General features: G+C 37.0%; 1 protein-coding gene across 3 annotated transcripts in view; it reads left to right on the forward strand.

Moving 5' to 3' along the window:
• SATB2 (SATB homeobox 2) overlaps nucleotides 1-22,291 on the forward strand; it is a 157,167-nt gene that overhangs the window by 2,537 nt on the left and 132,339 nt on the right. For all 3 annotated transcript variants that reach the window (XM_030580906.1, XM_030580908.1, XM_030580907.1), the window contains exon 3: nucleotides 19,531-19,707. In XM_030580906.1, the coding sequence (XP_030436766.1) occupies nucleotides 19,531-19,707 (177 nt within the window). The remainder of the gene's footprint in view (nucleotides 1-19,530; nucleotides 19,708-22,291) is intronic.

Here is a 22,291-nt window from a genome sequence, read left to right on the forward strand (position 1 = left end):
CCAAGCTTTCTAAACAGGATTTCGTTTGTTGAATGCACATAATTATAAACTGACCGTGAAAGATCACATTACAATGTGTATTGCATGACGGCCTTATTTTTAGAGGGGAAAATACAGTTTTATTCATGCATCAGTAGATAATTATTAGCAAAAGAGAGCATTGGAGAACACTTAACTATAGTTAACATGATCTTACTAGTGACTTAAAATATATCAGGACATTTATAAATAATAATAATAATAATAATAATTAATAATACCCTAATGGTTTTATGAATGAATTCTTTTAAATGAGGGGGAAAAAACCCTGCTCTATTGTATTACAACACATGTTACTTGTAGAGTGTATATGCTTTATGGAACTTATATGAACAGTTATAAAATTAACCTGTTATGCAGAGGACATAGCAAGACATAAACACATAGTTAGGATCAGTTTGTTTAACATAATTATTACAGATTAATTTTGTAGCTTTGGCACAGTTACTCTCTGTAGAGCTTTCAATTTGATAGTTGCCCTGCTCCCTAGTTGCTATTCAATTTTGTGTTTATGGCATGTTTCAGTGACACAAGTGGCTGCTTTTTTTCAAGCAACTACTTACTCAAGCTAAACTCTCCGATGACCTCTTAAATGTCCTGCTTTTTCCTCTTAATTTTGCTGTTGACAAGATTTGATGTAATGTAACATTACATTTAGAAAAATATCTTTAAACTTTTGTAGCAGATCAGGTAGTAAGAGAAATATTTCACAGCAGGCTGTGGGCATCTTTATATTTAGTAAGAAATGTAATTATTTAATGCTTTAATGTATGTTTGTGGGTTTTTTTTGTGTTTTAAATCTAGCCCATGATGGATACAAAAATCTAATCTGTTCGTAATAGAAAGGGTCTGTATTAAGGACATTTGGAAAAGATACTTTAATATTGTCATCACATGACTGTGTACTCAATTTAACAGTTTTGTCATTTATATGGTTGATTTAAGCATCTTTTCTCAGTAGGCTTTCTAACTGCTGAAGTTTGTTGACAGGCTGCAGCTTGTATTTTTTGAATCATAGTGATCTGTATATTTACTTAATGAAGGGTATAAAAGTTCAGCAGTTTCTTGTGCTTTTGATGAATCATCTCCATTTATTGAACCTCTTCTTATTTTTGTTCTTTTAAAGTATGCAAAGGGAGAAATAATTTTACAGTTAAAGGCTTGTTGTATTATACCAATTAGAAATTAATAGGAAAATAATTCATTGGCTAACAGTGGGATCCAACTAACTAGTTCTCTCTGAAAATGCTAGAAAGTAAGTATGATAGCCATAGGTGCCTTTTAGAAGACTGAAGGACTGTGGCTTCATTTTAAAGAAAGGATTAGAACTTGGAACTAAAGTTTTGGACATCTATTAAAATGCACTTAAAAAAAGGATGACTTCAAACATTTTGGAATATATATATTGCTTTCTAATTGCAACTGTGCTTTGCCAGAGGAAGTTTACAGGGTTCTGTGATTATATTGGTGGTTCAGATTGACTCTGGCCTGTTGAAGTGCGGAGCATTTCGTTCAGTTTAACATGAAGACTTTCCTTTCTGAAGACAAACTTTTAAGAGGTTATATTTTCATTCACTGCTGTCTGGTTTGTTATAAGCTTAATGTAGACTGGAGTGTTTAAAATGTAGGGGAATCATGGTGATTTCCCCCCCTTGTGTTTTTTAGACCGCTTGCCTGAGTATCTCATAGTTTGAGTACCATAATACAGTTTATTCATTAGTTCTTCATATTGAAAGCAAGAATAAAATTATTTTTGTCTGAATACTGATCTAGGATCTATAATATTCAGTGCTAAAGTAGTTACGGGGGATTTTTTTTAATAAGATAATGGCATTGTATAAGATTGATTTTTTATTTTTTAGAAAAGCTTTCAGGATAAACTAGCGTATCTATTTTTCAGAGAGAGTTTCCCATTTTCTTTTTAAGATCTGATGTTTATGAACACATTACTTTGACTTTGTGTATTTTGAATGCAAATAACTGAGTCTGTCGGTTTCAGAAGTTCATATCGCTCCAAATATACACTGAAATGCTGATAATTTTGTCACTTTAATTGTGACACTCAAATGTTGGCATTTGAAGAGTACTTTTTAAAAATATATTAGAGTTTTAGAAAATAGTATTTTTTCATGTACAAAACTTGGTGTCTATAAAAATAAATTAATAAACCCCTTTTCCAATGCTAGTCATAGATGAAGACTCTACAGTAAAAGCAAACTATATTGAAATGTTGCATAGTGAAATGACTTCCAAGACTTTAGTTGATGAACTCTTAGTTTGATTTTTATTTGTAAGTTTAAAACGTTTTAGAAAAAACTTGTACTTTTTCAAAAAACAAAATATTTTCAATGTTTTTCTATTTAGAGACAATATTATTACAATCTTTTTCAGTTCCGGAGAACGTATTTTAAGATTTGAACCCCAGAGCAATAAGATGCTAACAAGTCGCATTTTGATTACTCTTATTTTCCCCTCATTTGTTCTATGTAGGTAAATGCTGAATTTTTTCCCCCTATTATGCCCATTTAGTTAAATCCCAAGAATAAGTATTCCTGTACATTTTCATTAAAAATGGAGAAATTTAATTTAAATGATCTAAAGCTATGGCGGGACTGATGACCTGTGGTAACAAGTTTTATAACTTTTAGTGTTCGTTACATTTTTTTTTACAGTGACTTTCCAGAGAAATATTAAGTGCACGGATGTTCCACTTTTCTCACTGAAAAATTCAGTGAGAGTATTTTACATAAAGTGCAGCAAACAGTATATCAGCTCTGCTAGAGAGAAATTTTGCCTTCTGACTTCTTTTGTAGGTGAATGTACATAATTCAAAGGGCCATTATGGCAGCTGTAGTAAACTCATGTAGGTCACAAAAAGATAAACATGGCTGTTTTTAATAGGGGAATTTAAGGTTTCTGTACTGTTTACAATGGTGTTCGCTTCAGCTGAAGGTGTTAGAGTCCAGTTTTGTTTTGCTCTGGCTAGTCCAACACTTTCCAAAATGTTTCACCAGTTATCTAACCAGTCTGTTTTAAAGCATGTATGTAATAAAACACAAGTGCTCAGATGTTCCTGACTGGCAGGTTTTATAGAGGGTCCCTGGGAAAAAAGACTAATATATCTTTAAAAAACATACGAAGTCTGGGAGAGAATTTAGAGTGTGCAGGAGAACTATGGTGTTGACAGCTTTATATTCCTGTTGGGTAACATTCACTTACTAGAATTGGCTTCCCCTCACAGTTAGTAATTCACTCCATAAGGATTTTGAAAAAAGAATGATTAATAGCTAGGAAATTCAGATTTGCAAAATTGTTGATTAAGCTTGCAAACCTGTCTGTAAATGGAGCTGTATTTGTATCTGTGTATTTTATTTCTAAGAAGACAGACAATGAGTTCAGAGTCCGAGTGTAACTTAAAATATTAATATTGTAAATGTGCTGTTTAATGCTTCGGTATAGAAGAATTAAATGTAGAACCCAAATATCACAATCAACTTTTAGGCAGGAAGCAATTGTGTAATATTTGCTTCTTAAATGAGTTTGAGACCAGTTTAATAGCAATTATCTTTTTCTTCATTTAACTGTTAAAATGCAATTTAATTTTATAATATCTGTCTGAAAGAGAACTTTCAAGCAATTGTAACTAATTTACATGAGCAGTACTTAAATCTATCATATGGTTTAAATGCTTATAGGAAGCTACAAATATCAAAAATCTTCTTGATGCCGTGCATTCTTCTGTGGGTGTTCCTGATTGTTCTCAGCTTTTTAACATTAAAGCTTAAACATATTTTGATCTTCATAGGTAAATTTCAGAAATCTGTTTTAATATCTCTCTCAACATAGAGAAATGCCAATCAAGTGTGGTAAAAGTAGTGTCTATCAAAATCAGTGTCTTACAGCTAGTTTTACAAAAGAATACCAGTTCATTTTTGCTATCCCATATCTGTTTCAAGAATATACTTTGTTACAGGAGGTGGGGGGAATCCATTATTATACAGACTCATGCATGCAGATTGATCACATTTGATATTATATTCTAAATTGTTAGGCTATCATTTAGAGCTGAAGTTTACCTACAATAACTGTAAACGTTTTAATTGTCTGCATAGAGAACGTTCCTTATAAATAGATCAGATAAAGTAAAGTAACAGGTTTTAGATGTTGTTCAAATCTAGGTGAAGAATATTTTAATACTGTCTGAAAAATGTATTTTTGCTGTTTGGAAGGGCTGAGCATGTCTAGGATTGAAGTTATGAAAGCCGCAAAGCCTTATTAGCTTAGGAGTTGACAATGCAGTGTAGTCTATCTTATACCATGTATACAATATAGTTGGAAAACCCTACATTTTCTTTTGCTTTAACTCAGTATCAATTAAAATAGAAAGCAGATTCTTAGTTTTATGCATTAATAGTATATCGCTAGGAAAAAAAACCCTTATCTAATTTAAATAAGGAAAAGGGAACACTGGTATCTCCTTGTAATGCAGATGTAGACTGATTAATTGTTAGAAATGAGCTGCTTTTTGTGTTGAAAAAGATTATTTTTCTTTCCTGATCATAGCTGATCTCTTTAAGAGGATAAATGTAACAGTCACTCTTCTGGGGTCATCTAGTGTATCATCTGTATTTTTGCTGAGGCAGAAAAATAGCCCTTCTCTGTGTTTTCAATACATGGTCTGTTATTAAACTAAAGATACAGTTGGTTAAAATATATATGCAATTGAACATATGCATTAAACAGAACATAGGGTATCCACCCATTCGGTGACCTAGGCAAAATTTGATGGTTCGTGTAATTTTGGAACTCTAAGTTCCATGTAGAGAAAGCCACTGACCATTATGTATTTGAGACTTGAAGATTAGCTGTAATAAGATTCCCCCCCCCCCGCCCACAACTGTTCAGCAGTAGCTATAAGCATCTTTTTTTCCCCTCCTCACAGTAAATTGCTTGATGCCATTATCTTCATCATGAACCAAAGAAAAGAAAAGGGACCAACATCTTTGAGGAATTAAATGTTAATTCTTCTTTCTCTCTGTCAACAGTGCTTTTGCTGTACTTATAGGACAGAACAGATTTATTGTCAATTATTTACAGGACATTTCTTTGAGAGAAGTGCTGTCAGTGTGATTCTAACAGACAGCGACCCGTAGAATAAAATTGGTTTGATGCAATGGAAGGGTGGTAGGTCCATGCCAAAATAGCTGCAGTATAGAACAGCGGGGAACTTTCACTGCAGAAAATTAAATAGCTACATTTTCACAACCAAATTTAAACAAAGAGCTTAGATATCATTTGAAGAAGGAAAACAATATTAAACTTTACTGTTATGGATTAAACTCCTAAAGGTGAAGCTAAATGATTGTTTTCCTATTCCTAATGAAATTATTTTGCTATCTGAAATATTTTAGCAAGGTTTAATAGTAGAAGAAAACTAGTTTTTCATGTAATTGTTTGTAATAAAGTAGTCATAAGCTTTCTGTGATCAGTAAATGTCACACTTCATATTTCTAATCTGTATTCCACACACTCGCATATTATACAATACCTTAATACACAACCCTTTATTTTCAACTGACATTATAATTGGAATACTTTTTTATGGCTTTACAAAAGTGCAAAACCACTAATTTTTAATGCCTTCTGCATGAGCAAGAAGGGGCACAGTGATATTTTGGACCTTCTGGAAAGAGGAAGCTGGCACATATAACATATTTTGTCACTGAAAATGACACAGTGAATGGCAATGTAAATTGACATCTATGCTGTTATAAAATTGAGACCATTTGCTGCAGTATGTAGTTCACATTCACAAAATTGTTGTGTGTCCTAAATAAGAGAAATCTTGACTTTTGTGAATGAACAGTTATCAGGCCATTTAAGAATCTTTTGGTGATGTGTAGTGTAAAGTGTTAGAATTGACAAATTGATTGTTTTGAACTCACTATGGTCTTTTTAAAGTAGAAAGTCCTTTTGAAATGACTGAAAGTAGTGGAAACTAGGAAAGCTTTATCTCTATTGCAAAAGTTATAATTGGTCAAGTTTGCTCTTCATTTACTATCTTTCTATGCATAATGAGCTTAAATTGGATAATTATTTTGGCTAACACATTTTACAGGATTTTTTTCCTGCCTGTTGGTAACATTTAATGTATTTCAAGATTAAAGGCCCAATCCTGCAAGGCATTAAGTATTATCAACTCCTCTTGAATTGATGTGAATTGCGGGTGCTTTGCACAACACAGAAGTTGCTCAGCACTTAGCTCAAGCAGTGTCTGATTTAGGCTCTTTATATGTAGCTATCAAATGAGTGTTCTCCTTTGGCAACACAAAATAGACATTTTGAACATAGCAGAATGTGTTAAAAATGCATAGTTTTTGAGAGAGAGAGTAGGAACCAAAGCTTGGTTCATCGTTTATCAGCTATACTGCAACTGATGCATTTTCACATTGTTCTATAAGTGAAACTGAGTTACGAACTAAAGCCACAACAGACAAAAGCCAGTTGAGGATTTGATGGCTGCAGAGAGAAATATTTTATAGTCCCTAGCCGTGCTAAAAATGTTCCCTCCTTTATTTAGGCTTGGGAGAATTTAATTTTTTTAAAATAATTGTGACAGATAATTTTTAAAGCATTTTTTTATCTATTTCAGTTTTCATAATTGCTCAAAATCATGGGTTTTCTGCATACCCTCACTCCACAATTTTTATTAATTTAAAATTTCACAGTTGGATGCAATTATGGAGGGGCAGACAGTTATTATTTAATGACAATTAGTGCTGATATTCCAAAAGTTAAATCTTTAATATTATTAAAACACAAACTGTCAGCTACATATGTCAAAATATACAAAGTAAATATCCTTAAATCACACTCTAATAAGTTTTCAAGCAGCATTTTTCTTACTTTGCCTATCTGTAAATTTTTCCTATTATAGAAGGAAATATTTTTAGTTGGTTTGTGTGTATATTGTGAAATTGATGTTTATCAACCGATAACAATTTAATCTTTCCTAGCGCCCCCTCCCCCCCCCGCCGTATTTTAGCTTGGTGTGTGTTGCTGAACGCTAGTCAGTTAAAACATATATATTTTTCTGTGTTACCTAAAAACTAATTTAAATTTGTTAGTGGTACGAAATGCAGAAACTACATTTTCATCACAATTAAAAATGCTATCATTAGCCTGCCTTTGTTAGGTTCTTCAGTTCATTCACAAAGTTTTTACTGCATTTATACATTATATTAACAAAAAACAACAACCCTTCTTTCCGTTAAATGGCAACCGTGTTGGCATTGTTGCAGATTTGAAATTGAGTTCTTACAAAATCTACTTTAAAAGTGGCTATGGCTACAGTAACTTCTCATAAAAGCTAATTATTTGAAGCAAACACTTTGTGGATAATTGTTCTTTAGTCTTTGTACTGAGGGAAAATATTGAATTAGGTATTTAGAATTGTACCTCTCTCAGGTTAGAGAATGATAGTTTTAATAATGGCTTGTCACTATAATATCATCTGAAAAGGTTCAGATACCTTTCCTTAAAGATTGAAATAGTTGATAAATATGCTTATTTTAAACCTGGCCGAAAATAACATTATTCCCATCTTCCCCCCCCCCCCCAAAAGTTATGAAAAGTTGTAACTGTTAGCGAGCAAGGTATTTTAGAGACCACTAATGCGATAAGAACTTACAATAAGTTTGTAAGATTCTTCTGTTGTTTTTTTTAAGTCTACATTTAGAGTAAATATGAAAATCAGTCTTGCTAATAGATCAAGACCTATGCACTGGTGAATTTTTCTGCCTGACACAAAGCTGCAAGGATGACTTACAGCAGCGTCAAATGATTATAAATGTAAAAGTAGTGCAGTATGAGCCAGAGAGTTCTATTATTTTCATTTGCATGCCGGAGGGGAGAGTGCGTGTCTGCAGTAGAGATTTTAAACCTTGTGTCAAATGCTAAATTGTTAGTAGCTGCTGTGCTCAATTTTGTTAAGAAAAAAAGTAGCACTATAACGTGTATCAGCTGTATGAAATTCTGTGAGGGATAGAGAGAGAATGAAAAAGAGGGACAGGTAGTTGTGGACAGGAGTTAAGTACATGTCTTGTTTACATGGATTCCAGTCTGTGCCTTGTTAGTCATGCTGCTGTCCCTGAGGTCAAACTAACACTTCTTTTTTCAGCGGGTTGGTTACAGGACATGTCATATTAAGGAGTCAGAATAATGTAATAAATTTGTCTGCAGTAATGCCAGCAAAGGTAAGAAGGTTAAGTGGAAGCCTTAAACCAACCCAACCCTACCATCCAACTACTTTTTCCTATGAAATTGATGCATCCTGCACTTTGGCCATATGCACATTGCATTTTCAAAGTGAAATATAAACCGCTCCCAGTCCAGTGTCCTCCTTTGCCTGTGTGTATGTTTTGTTTTCTTTCTTATTTTTAAGACGTGCAAGTGTTTTCAAAAGAACTAGATCGGGCAAGGGCTGTTTGTGGAAATTCTTCATACCAAAACCTTGCTTTTCATCTTGCATTAGCCGCAAGGTTACTCTTTTTCAAGATGTTTTACTTATTATATTAGCATCTTATATGAAAGCAAATGTCCTACTTCATCTATCCCTGAATATCACCCACTATTTGTTCATTTCACTTGCTGCTCATTTGGACCGAAGCTTCAAATAAGTGGGCAAACTTACGTAAAATACCATGTATCCTATTAATATAAACTCATGGAGAGTTCTTTTGTCATAAATATCACTGATAGGCATATATTGGAAATGAAGCAAGTTATTTTCCAAACCATAACTAGACCATATAGCCAAAATAATATAAATTTCTATTTTGTGCTATATTTTTAGTTTGTATAAATTTCCTCTCTTTATATATTAAAAATTAAATGTGCACAGTTTTCAGGCTTGATATTGTGAATGGCTACTAAGGAATGAAGTTATAAATTATGTGTTATACATTACTTTGGAGTAAAAGGTGATTTTTTGTAATGTCTTTTCCTAACTTACAAATAACTTTGTTGCCATAATACAAACATGTGAGCAGAGCTACACGATAGATGTCTCTTAAGTATTGTAGTAAAAGAAAATGACTTGTATTCTGAGGCTGTGGATAGTTTATGTTGTTTTGGACCCATTTCCCAAGCAGTGATCGAAAACAGATTACAATAACAATTACACAGTCAGAAGATGCAATATCCATTTCTACTTTAATTGAGTGAAAGAATAATAAAAACATCATTAAGAAAAATGAGGTGGACCTGTCATACACACTACCAATTTTTAGACTTAGAGAAAATGCAGAGGAACAGTAATGTTTTTTAGTTTTATTTCATCTTGTTTGTTAGCTGATGTTTATATTTATTATGGTAGAAGATCTTTGACTTGGGCTCTTCACAAGGGCAGATATGGATGAATGCATAGTAACTAGATACTACTAGGATGCTAAAGCTAAGGTTAGGCGTTATCTCTGTAACCATGGTTGATTTAATAGTAAAATATTTTTTCCTGTCACTTGTTTAATTCTCCCTTTTCTTACTCCATTATGATTAGAGATGATCATTATCACATGCCACCCACATAAACTTAGGGGATTTTAGGGGAGAGGGAGAAGGAATGGCCTCTAAGTGAGCACGCAGTTGCCTTCTGCACTAGATGAGGTGCCAGTCCTTCCAATATAGTCGTGTGTGTACCATGTTGTAGCAATCCTTTTTGGAGAGTCCCCAAAGCATGGGTAGTTGACGCCTCCAAATCCACACAGTAGGTCTGCCCCAGCAGATCCTTTTGCCCTCTGGAGGTTGTGGCTAAATGTAGTGCGCTGGTTGAACAAAGTAAATATGTAGTTGTGAAGCTCTGGTGGCTGTTAAATGGAATTCCTTTCCCTTGTGACCTGTTTGGTAAAGGCATGGCTACTGCTAAAAAACACATGGTAAATGTACGGTACCAGCTCTTAGGAGAGCATTACTAAAAAGGGGGCTAAATTTTAAACAGAGCTATGGTACTGCTCCTTCTGCTGCAAAGGTATAAGGTTTCCTCTGCAGCCCTCGCTTTCCTTCCTTCAGTTAACACAGATCAAAGTACTGGCACCCTCCATGCGAGACAAACCAGACTGTGACTGGACCCTCAGTTCAAGATGCTGAGTCATAATTTCCGATGTGCTCGTGCCCCATGCCCACTCCCCCGGAAGGCTTTTTGCAGGCAGTGTGCTGACAGAGAATGCGAATGGAACAGATCAGCTGCTTCCTAAAAGGGACAGAAAGAACGCATTGGCGTCCCTCCTTGCTAGGGTGTGGATTCCTTCCTTCCTTCCTTCACATTTGCTCGGTGTTGTCTGTAGAAAGGTCTCGATGGTTCTGTCTGTGCTTGGAAAAACTCTCTCTTGCTGACAATGGATTTCAGCAATGGGAGCAGCGGAACTGCTGCTGAAAGTGTAGACAAAGTCAGCCTGTGTTCAGGACTGTTTCAGTAACCGTGCTTGGACCCGAGTTGTTAACAAGGGATTGACTGTGGCTTGCTCTTCTCCATGTTTCCTGCTAAACTGTGCCTGGCACCAGTTTGGCTGCATCCATGGTTGACACGCAGTCTCAGAAATGAGCAGTTTTTCTAGTGTAGACATAGTCTAAATGGCAATGGGGAAGAGGGCGTGAAGGTGAGGATTACAGATCAATCCCCTCTTTTCTTTGCTGCTGGAGTCTGGAACTGGACTTGAGCGCAGCAGCCTAACTGTAGCAGTCCCCTCAGTCCCTCCGTCAGTTACTTCTTAGGTAAGGTGAGGACTGATTCTTCCTTTACTCTTGTTCCCTTACTTTGCTGTTGGGATGGTGCACAGAGGGCTGGGGATCAAGGAGGGAGAGAACTTTAATAGTGAGACCAAGTGAAGATGCCAAAACCAGTCGGAGTGTGTTACTTAACTCTTCTTCAGAAATGAAATCTAAAACAAGAAAGAAAGTTGTGCTGTTACATTCCAAGATATGCATTCCACTGCTTGGAGACTATGTAACAGAACCTTCATTAAAATGTTTCTGCTAGAAGGGTTTTTACTCTAAAATTTATACAGTATGGTGGCACCTACTAGCGCTGCCAAAGTCACAAGTCTATTCTAGTTTTAAAGACTTTATAACATGGTCACTAAAATTATGCCAAGTTCTACCCAAAGTTAGAGAATCTTAGCCCCTAAAAAAAACTTTAGTTGCTTAATTAAAAGAAAACGTACAAACCCCAAAACTCCAGCCCTGTTTTTTAAGTTCTAGGAACCAAAAGCAAATATCACGTAACAGCTTAAGGTGCTTTTTTTTTAAAATACCAATTTAATTCCAGAAGGGCTTCCTTCACTATTTTTAAGTGAAATCTTAGTACATTTTCCATTAATTCATATTGTAAAGTAGTGCTGCAGGGTATTTTTAAAAAGGAAATTGAAAACAACTTAGTTGTTTTATTTAGGAAGGTGCTATAATGGATTCATGTTTGCTTTTTAATATCTATTTTAAGGCCATATACTGCTCTTGACACATGCATACAACTTTCATGGACATCAGTGTTTTCTGTTGGCTTTTTTTGTAGGAGAGAAGAGGGGTGAGGGAAGTAGAGTTTTAGGTTAGAATAATAGCAATGATCATTTGCATTTGTATGCTGCCTGTCATCCAAGACTCTCAGAACCTCACAACACAACTTTGTGCTATGCGTTATCATCCTTGCCTTAACAATGGAGCAGTGGAGACATACTAGCCTATGGGCATGTCTTAGGCAGTGAAGAAAATGCAGACACAAAACTCCTATGCTAACACATAGGGTGGGGAAAGGGGGTGCCTGCTTAAACCAGAGGAGATGACACACACTGAATTCCCATCCTTTTGTGCTTGGTTATCAGAGGCAGCTGAGATTCTCTTATTTGGGATATAGGGTGATTGTGTGTCCCATGAGCTACAACTTCCTACTGGGAATGCAGTAGGATGAGAGGGGCATGGAGACTCAGCATTATACCTATTTTTATGTCTCTTTTTAGTCTAAACATCCCAGTTAAGTGCATTTTATTTATATAGTCTTATGTAAAACTGGAGTATTATCAAATCGTGTTCTGAGTTTGGTAATAGATTCATGTCATGGCCCAGTGGCCTAGAGCATTTCCTGTTAAACAGTGTAGCTGTGTTTCACTTAGAAAAAGAATTCTTGGGCTGGTTAAACTGTCAGAACTGGGGGAAATTTGCAGGTTTGCTGGTGATTTATTTGTGAAAATACTAGAGAGCAGGGAGAGTGGCGCTAGTAGGGAGACTGATGCCTCAGAAGGACTGGAAGCTGTAAAATGATGTAAACAGTTTGCTGTGGTTTCCCATCACCATTGGCTACAACACAATATGTAGAAGAATGTTTCCTGACTAGGGTTGTATTGAATACTGAGAGTTGGAGGGGGGAAAAAGGTGGAGAAAAGTAATGTCTGTACTCTGTCCCCTCAGCCCTCCCAAAAAGGGAGCCATGCTATAGTATTTGAAAAAATAAATCTGGAGGCTGAGATCTTCTTCAAGGCCAAATTTCAATCCAGAGCAAATTTTTGCAACCAGTATATAAACCCCTAAAGAGCAGGAGTTAACCGGTGAAGTTCTGCCAGTCCTAGTACAAATGTCCATTAGCTCACAAGTAACCTAAAAAAGCTGGAGTGCTGTGTAGGCAAGCGTTGTGATTGTGGAAAGATGAAGTTTTTGCCCTGCTGAGCTAATCTTTATATTGGGGCAACACCATACTGTTGTGATGATCTTAATATAATCTCTAATTCTAATGTATAGAATTCCAGTTAGCCATGTTCCTGGATACGTGTAGTGGTTTTCACATGGTTCCAAGTGGTTAGTGAAAAACAAGCTGCAAAGTAATTCCCCCGGTCCTCAGTAAAAACATTTACAGTGAAAGAACTTTCTACCTCATAACAAGACTGTTGTAGGTTTGTGTTTGTTATTTAAAAGACTGAAGTACAGTCCATTTACCTAAACCAAGCTTTTATTATAAACAGGCTAACTGCCAACAGCTTATATTCTGTCAAATGTAATTATATTTAAGATTATGGATCGCTTGAAAGTGATTCTGAGGGAACATAACTAATACCTGCTGAAGTTTTTGAGCTGTTTCTTCAACCACTCCACTGTGCTGTATTGCCATGACCTGAGCCTGTTTCAAGAGAGATTGCTCTCAAATAGTGATAGGTATGCTGCACTTTAGAAACAGTGTCTTTGCATCTATTCAGTCTATCATGTGTCCTAAATATTAAATCTTTAATTGGAGTCTGTAGGATTTTATGTGTAAGATCTCACATCACCTCCAAGCTAGAGCTGAGCAATGCTTTCAGTAAAAATGAGGTGAAGATAAGAATGGTGAACTGTCTTTTCTAATACTCAATGGCCTCTCTTTTCTCAAAAAGCCGTTTGTCACACTTTAGAATAGGCGTGTAATTATGAACAGGTTCAGCTAGTGAAGCTTAAATAGAAGTATTTCCTGTTTATTAGTATTTGTGTGAGATGTTCATTTCTCAGAATTGTTGCAGGGTCTTCTGCTGATACCATTTTGGAGCTATGGCAGTGTTGTTGCTGAGCTTATCTTGTTGTTTGGTGTTGCACAGTATGATTTGCAAGAGTGGAAATTATTCAGTTACACAGGAGACTAGGCAAATATGGCTGTCACTTTGTTTCCATGGGAATGTGGGATGGAGCTCTTCAATGCTGAAATTCAGGTAGCTCTAAAGAACTGGGAACTGTTAAATTCTAGAGGTTCCTTCCATTTTAATTAGTGGGACTAGGCAGTGGATTTTAACGAGGAAGAGAACAGAAGAGAAGCTCTCTTTGCTACGTGAATTCTGATATGAAGTTCTTGAAGGGATGCTGTCAGAATTAGCATTTGTTTAAAAGAAAGTACGGGGGAATTGGATAACAAATATATATATTTTTTGTTTAAATTCAGCTTTCTTCTAGTGCCTGAGATTGTGAAAGTGACTGACTCAAAATTCCTCTTCATGGTCCATGTTACACAAAATGCCCCTCTAGCATGAAAAGTACATAATTGGTGGAAACCAAATCAGATTTAAGAAATCTTTCAGTTTTGCTCATCTAGAACGATGGTAGTATCAGAGGGGAGAACAATTTTTTTTTTGTTAAATATACTATATGACCTTCGACAGAGGGAATTGTCCAGATAAATTGTGTTGCAGATGGAATTGTATTGAAATGGGGGCCGAGTCATGAAAACCATCTTGTGTAGAGGTCCCATTGAAGTCAATGGCAGTTCTGCATCTGGAAGGCTTGCAGGATTGGTCCCTCCATAAGACGTGTTGTATTGAAAAATGGAGTTGCAGTCTCTCACCAGGGTATGTGTGGGGGGAGTGTAGTTAATTTTGGCTTCCTCTGCAGATCTGATACTATCTCTTTTTTGTACAGTGGATTTAGGAAAGGTATGTAGTCGCACTCTGGGCCAAATTCAGTCCTGGTGTAATCAGGCTCCACTCCATTGAAGTCATTGGAGTTTGGCACTCTGTGCTTGAGAGAGGCTTGCGTATTGTGTGGCCTTTGTTTAGAATCTCTACTAGGCAAAGCCTGCTTTCTTATGCAATAATGGAGGGTTTTCTGTAGTCTATTAAGTGTCAATAAATGCCCTGGTTTCTGAACATCAAATCATAGATGTTAGCTTTGTCTGTCTGTGAGGGAGATTACCTTGTGTGCGTGTGCTGTAAAAACTTTATTTTCTACTTTTTTTTCATTTGATAAAAATCTCTCCACTATCGTATGATTTCCTTTGGGTTTTACACCACCATTTGATCTCAATTTTTAATAATTTTAGTGGGTTTAACTCCCAAAAGAAAGCATGCTTGTGCTATGAAGTATTCCCACTAGAAATCTGGGAAGTCTTAAAACCTTGTGTTACTCAGAGTTGAGAACTTGGCTCCTTTATTAATTCTCTTCTAGAGAACCCCAGTACAGTAAATTTTTCCATAACATCATGCTGTTGAAATTAATCAAGCTGATGTTTGGAAATTGTTCAAATTAGATTAAATTAAATAACACCTAGGCAGAGTTCAACATTTTGCCTGATGAAAACAAATTTTAATCTGAAAAGACACATTTTATTGCATTCTACTCTTATTGACTGATCTGTTTTATATTTATTAGGATAAATGGTGCTTCCCATTCAGTGGGGATAGAATGATGAGTGTATGTGTGTGTATATAGCATTTTTATTTAACATCATCACCAGCTCTCCATATCCTTTCTCCCCCCACCCTCCATATGTTGTTAGCATGCAAATGGACAACATGTGCGAGTCCAGTGACTATAGAGTGCAATTTACCATATTACTCACTTTGAGCACACAATGGACTAGATAACACTTGAAACTTATCGAAAAAAACAGTGAAAGACTCAGCACCATACTGTGCCTTGAAATAGTCATTTGAAATGAACACAAAGGGACTGGTCCATACACATACAAGTTGCACCAGTTTAACTAAAAATATTTGTTTAATTAGATCAGTTTGAAGAAAACTGGTGGAAACCCATGTAGACATTCTTAAATTGGTTTAGAACTCTGTATTGATTTAGTTCAGTACTTTTTTTTTAAATGACTCAACTTTTAGTTAAACTGATGAGTTTGTACACAGATATAGCCAAAAACTACTACTTGAACAAAGACAGCTCTGACAAATACCTTCAGTTTTTAATGCCCACTCTCTAATTTTTGTGGATGTTTTATTTCTGTTCACACAGAATGACCTTGATGAGGAGGAGAAAATGTACAGTAAAATACAAATATCAGGTACATGATTTCAGTGGTGCTTTCTTTCTAGTCTCTCTCTGCACCTTAGGCCAGGCTCAGAAAAGAAATTGACTAGTTTGCCTAAAAAGTAAGGAAAACCATGTGGAAAGCCTTAGCTTTACAACTCCCTGTGACTGGAAGGGGAATCGTGAAGTTTAAACCACCCAGGTTTGGAAAATGTACACAGGCATAAACAGTCATAGTCAAAGCAGTTTGTGCACAGTTGTCATACATGGGACTGTGCCTCTTCCTCAGAGTGTGGAGAGTGACGTTTATGTACCAATGCTGTCATGAAAGCTTTTGCTGTTTTCTAGGATCTTGTTTTTTCCTTATTTGTTTCAACTGATGCTGTGTGTTCAGGGTCAAAGCACCGTCTGAATTTATGTAGAAAAGCAACTAAGTTGCTGTATTTAAATAAATTAACAAAAAAAAATGAAGCAGCTTAATATGAATGCCTTTGTACATTCTGGCATTGCATTTATCCTTTTCAGAAAGAAAAATACTCCCTCTTGCCTCCAGTCCACCTCTTGTAACCTCTGTATGTGAAAATCATATAGTTTTATGTCCTGCACCATGAGCTATAAAGACCCGCTAAAGCGCCTTTGTAAATCTGGAAAACCAAGTACACACAATTTTAGGACCAGAGGTTTTCTGTTGTGTGTGTGGTGGTTTCTGAATGATCAGGAATGGGAAGAGAACCAAGCAATGTTAAAGGCTCATTTTGCCTTACTCCATCAGTACCTACAAGGCTTCGTATCTAAACTCACGCTCTCAGCTTTGTAAGTATTGCTATAAATTCTCTGACTGGGGCTGTTGGAGAGCATTGACTAATTTACACAGCTATACTTTAAATCTATTGTATTAGGGTTGAGTATGAGAAAAGTGTAATATACGTACCTAGGTGTGAGAAGTTGTGTATATCAGTCTGTGAGAGTGGCATTGGCTTCCAGCCGAAAATGTTTTCTTCTCTCATTTTTAATGTACAGTAAAGAATGTTAATTTATTCTCTGACTGTCAGGAAATAGGGAACTCTGAGGTAATAAATCTGTGGAAGAAACGATAGCTTTATTCTGTCCAATGCTAAGTAAAGGGCAAAGCAGGTGGTACTTCCTTGGAATGCGATTTTCTGGGGAGAGTTGGATTTACCATCAGTCTTTAGTAACGTAGGATTGGTGTTAAAGTTCTAGGGGTTGTAGCCACAGGCACCAAAACCTATTAGCAGTAGAGGATATGATAATTTTCCCTTTGCCCCACATTCTTTTTAATGTACTGTTAGCAGCTTATTGTCATTTCTGCGGGGCCACAAAGCTCAGAGATGCTGTCCTTGGAAACCCCATCTCTGTAGCAGAGCTGCCAGCAAGCAGTGGTGGGAAAGGACCATTTTAAAAGCCAGTATTTGGGAGCATTACAGAGGATCTTCAGTAATGCTGTGGGTTCATCCTATGATCCCAAAATTAAACTGTGATCAATTCTACTTCCAGCAATTGGGAGCTTCTTCTTCAGAGATGACATAAATGATAGTATAGATTGCATGGGGAATTGATATAACCTATATGTTAAGGGGGCGGATAGACAGGGTTGTAGCAAGAAAAGCAACCAGTCGCAGGATAAAAGATGCAACAGCACCCCTTTCTCTCATAAGCTTGCATTCACCCACTTGTACTAATTTACCAAAGTGTAATTTATTCAGCCATTAGCATTGCGTCTGAATTTGGCCACTTGTTACTACAATCGTTATAAACTTGTCTCACAACATATTAATAGTTACACCACAGATTGTTGGCATTACTAATGATAAATTGGGCATTGAAAGTACTGTGACAAACCATGTCTGAATAGAAACAGAAGATTTTTCACTTACAGAGAGACTGAATTTTGTTTGAACTAGTTATGTGATTTACAGGCAACTAGGATTCAACCCTGGGGTCATAGAAGTTAATAGGAATTTTGTCACTGGCTTCAGTGGGAGCAGGATCAACTCCACAACATCTTTCCAGCAAAGAAGCCCACAGTGGCTTTATGGTACATGTTCTTGAGTACATTAAGACTAAACAGTACTACTTCAATTTGCAGAACCCTTGGCCATGTACCAGAATCCAAGAGCAGCAATCTGATATTGAGAGGTTCACTCCTGATGCTTTTTACTATTGCGAACAACACCATTGTACTCGTCAAAGGGAATCTGACCAGTGTCTAATATAACGATTGAGAGTTGTGTACTTAACAATTTATTTTTAAACGAGTTTTGTCTCTTGCACCAACAGCTGATAAGGATTTGAGTCCATTAGTTTTGCCTCCTATAGTTGTCATTGACTTCACTGTCTCCTGTCTGATGTAGGGCTGTGACTCTAAAATGGAATGCAGCTTTTCCCCAAGCGAATGCCTAAAGAAGCAGCAAACCTCAGTCGATGTATAGGAGTGATCTTTAACTAAAGCTTGAACCGAACTGTAGTGGATACCTCGAAGAGGTTTTAATTGGCTTCTTAAGAAAGGAGAGTTGACTTCCTGAAATGCAGGTTTCTCTTATTTTGCTTGAATGTGCAATAGAGTAGCACAATGTTTGTTCTCCTTAACATAGCCTAAAAATAGCCTGTTGTTTTTCTTTTCTTTGCCATTAGAGAGAGGGCTATACTGCTGGTCTTTAGAGTGAGCTTTCCCCCCACAACAATAGACCTAAAGGAACTCCTTTCATTAGACTGTATAGGTAGGAACTAGTTAAACCATTTTAGGCTGAGATATATCTCCAGTCTCACAATGATTTCCAGCATGTTCAGTGACTCACAAGTATACGTAGCCAATTAATAAACGTCTAGTAGCAGAGTTAATCAGCAGTTTGAAAAGGAAGGATGATAACATTGTTACAGGTAGTGTTATGTGAGAGGTAGCTTCCCTAGTCTGTTTCAAACACAGGCCACACAATTTGTAGCAGATGTAAACCTTCCAGCAGTCATGAAAGAAACTTGCAATAAAACAAAATTAAACAATCCTGCCCAGATCTTCTCCCAAGTCTGGGCTGCTTCTAAAGGTACTCTCCCAGGACTGCTTAGTCCATACCTAGATCCACACTAGACCATGCCCTCCTCATGCCTTATATTATGGTGAGCTAATGAACCATCTGCCTCAGTGATTTTGCAGGATCAGCACCAGCTAACAGGGTGGATTTTCCCATGAACAATGCAAACCTGTTACTGTGTGTTTCTGTAGCTCTTAATATGGCAAAAGGCTGAGTGGCTTCAGTCTATACATGTATCAATGAGCACACCCCATCTCTCTGGAGCACATAACCGTGCATGGAGAAAGCCTTGGTCTTTTAATGCTCCTGTAGTGTTCATTGTGTGGGGAGGAGAGGGAATAACATTTTAAATGTGGAGTTCATGTATGGCTGTGTATAGGGAAATATATGGAATCCTAGCAGACTAGAGCTGGAAAGTATTATTAGGGCATCCTGTTTATCCCCCTGGTTCTTGCATTGTATTCTCTGGACTGTTATCTAGTATGGTTTTAAATGAGTCAAGTGAGGAGGCACCTACTATTTCTCTTTAAAGACTATTCTGCAGTCTAATGAAAACTGGGAAAAAAGGCAGACCTCTAACATGAGCCTTCCAGGAGGTGTATTAATCTGACATTTTCAATCAGAAATGAATTACTTATTTGTTCCTGTTCCTCTATTACTGATGATTCTTTTAAAAACCTTTCTTTCTTAGGTTTGATGATTCCCGTCTTTTGTGTGGTGGAGCAGTTGGACACCTCCCTTGAATATGATAATCGAGAGGAGCATGCAGAGTTCGTTCTGGTTCGCAAAGATGTCCTCTTTAGCCAGCTGGTGGAGACGGCGCTCCTGGCTCTGGGGTATTCCCACAGTTCTGCAGCTCAGGCACAAGGTATTCCACTGCATTCTTTTTCATGCTCATTGGCATAAGAAAACAGCTTTTCATAGCTCCTGAGGTCACTGTGCAAGAGGATTAGTGGCAAACCTAGCAAGCAGTTAAATCAGTAGTATTTCTTATCACTGGGCTTGTAACAGCGCCAGACTCTCTCTCTGGTATAGAGAGCATTTGATAAATCCTACTGACGTATGAAAGACTGGTATTGATCAGTTAGAGAAAATATTATGTCTTGCTTTGTTCTTTAGTGTAAGGCCCCAAGCTTGCTGCCTCGAAGAACATTATTCAGAGTAGCCATGTAGTATACCTGCGTGTATAACTGCATGACATTGTACAATATGTGCCAGCTATCTTGTCCCCCTCATTTCAGGGCCATGACACATGAACACCAGGTTATGTATTTAAAAATGGTTGTGCTGCACCATACTTTGTCACTAAAATAAATATATATAGGATTCCCTTTATGACTGATAGCTCACTCTGATTATTTAATATTAGACCAATATCTATTTTGGCATCCCTACCATAGTGCTACAAAGCCTCTTGGGAAGCTGAAGGTCATTCTATAGTTATGTAGATGATTGTTCAGCAGTGGAGAAGAGGTTTAGAAAAAAATAAAAAACCTCTTGAGGAAAAAGATTGAAAACCAAGATCCTGTTGAAATGATTCGCTCTGCATTTCAAGTGAATGGCTTGTATTGACTAGATGGTAATGCTTACTTTTTGGAAGCGAAATCTGTAACTTTCAGTTCAGTCTTGACATGATTTTTTAAAAACCAGTGCACAATTAGACTAATCTACGAATGGTTTTACTTGGAAATTTGGCTTTTTAGCTGCTTTAGTCAGTATTTCCTTCTTAAAAAATTTGAAATAAAAGGCAGCTAGGAGATTTCAGCTGCCTTCAATGTGAGCAGCAGCGGTGTTTGAAACTAAGTGTCCTGGAAACTAGGATATAATAATGTAGAGCTCCTAAAGAAAACTTCTTTCAAAGCAGTCTAATAATGATTCATTTCCTCTGTCAGCTAGTCTGCTTTCTGAGAGAGGTCCAGGATTTGAGTCCAAGCAAAACTCAAGCACAGCAACACTGAGTTTTGCTACAAAACACAACAATAAAAGCAAGCAAAGAAGTTCAGGTTTCTTTCAAAACATTTCATGCCATTTCAGGGACACTTTTTGCTCTGAATGTAAAGGTCGCTGTATCCCACTCTTTCCATCCGGGTGAGCCAGCTTCCTGCTTGACAGCACTATCCATCTCTGTTAACATGATTGCGCAACATGTGGGGAGCTAACATGTGGAACATGCTGCGTTAAGTAGCCAAGATTTGATTTTTGGCGTCTTATCGAGGAAAGGGCTTCACTGGGAAGCCGCTCCAAGGAGGTGTGCCATTGCATGCAGTGACCCACACCAGCTGAGCACCTTGCTTGGAGAAACCTCTCTCTTGCAGTACCTTTCTGCTGAGGGCTGGTGAGGGACTCAAATAGGCCATTAGCAACTTCCCCCTGTGCAGTGGCTGTTGCATTTTTTTTGCACTGTGGTCTTGGAAAATGAGCAGGTTAAAGTAATAATCTGTTGTTGGCTCATGTATTTGAGTTTTAAAGGGCTAGTATTCAAACCTCACATATCAAATTGATTTCATTAGTTAAGAAATGGCCTCTCTTTGGTTAGCACTTTTCTCATACAAAGTGTCACATATCGGAGGGTTAGCTGTGTTTAGTCTGGATCTGTAAAAGCAGCAAAGAGTCCTGTGGCACCTTATAGACTAACAGACATATTGGAGCATGAGCTTTCGTGGTTGAATACCCACTTCGTTGGATGCATGTGCAGCCTGACAATACGTCTGTTAGTCTATAAGGTGCCACAGGACTCTTTGCTGCTTTTACTCATACAAAGTATTAGTGTCCACCAGTTCCTTTGTACTTAGAAGTGGAAGAAATTACCATAAAGCTTGATCAGCTCCTAGATCTCTTATTTATGTATTGCTCTTATTACCTCACTCTGAAAAGCCAGTCTTAAATTGTATCATACATGCCATACAAATAGTGAAGGAACACTCGGTGTTCCATCATTTGAGGTTGATTTTTTTGGTATGAATTCTGCTATTGAACAGATTTGTGTGAAAGCTGTGAGATGTGACAGAGGCATGGACATAGAACTAGTTGATCACCAAGACAGTTTAGATTCATGATGAGAACAGCAGGATATTGGTTTGGTTTGTAATCAGTATTAGGGTTGAAACAAGGGGTGCTCCAAGGTGGTGATGGGAAGATTTGTTTTAGTATTCACTTATAAAAAATGATAGTACATCTGTTTGTTTTTCCCTCTCTGAGACTATCTCGGCTGCTCTGCATCAGGAGAGACCAGCCTCTCCTCCTCCAATAACGACCTGCTGCCAGTAACTTAATCAACGATTGTGATTATTGGCGTTGATTTCTTTTTAAATGATGCATTGATAAACAATCATTTAAGTTCTCTTTACCAGTGTTCCGTGAACAGGAAAACAGCTAATTTTTAAGACCAATGTGAGAAGCTCGGCAATCTCTGATGCTTTTCTAAATGCAATAAAATCTTGAACAACTTGTGC

Source organism: Gopherus evgoodei, chromosome 11 (assembly GCF_007399415.2).
Source record: "Gopherus evgoodei ecotype Sinaloan lineage chromosome 11, rGopEvg1_v1.p, whole genome shotgun sequence".
Taxonomy (NCBI): Eukaryota; Metazoa; Chordata; order Testudines; family Testudinidae; genus Gopherus; species Gopherus evgoodei.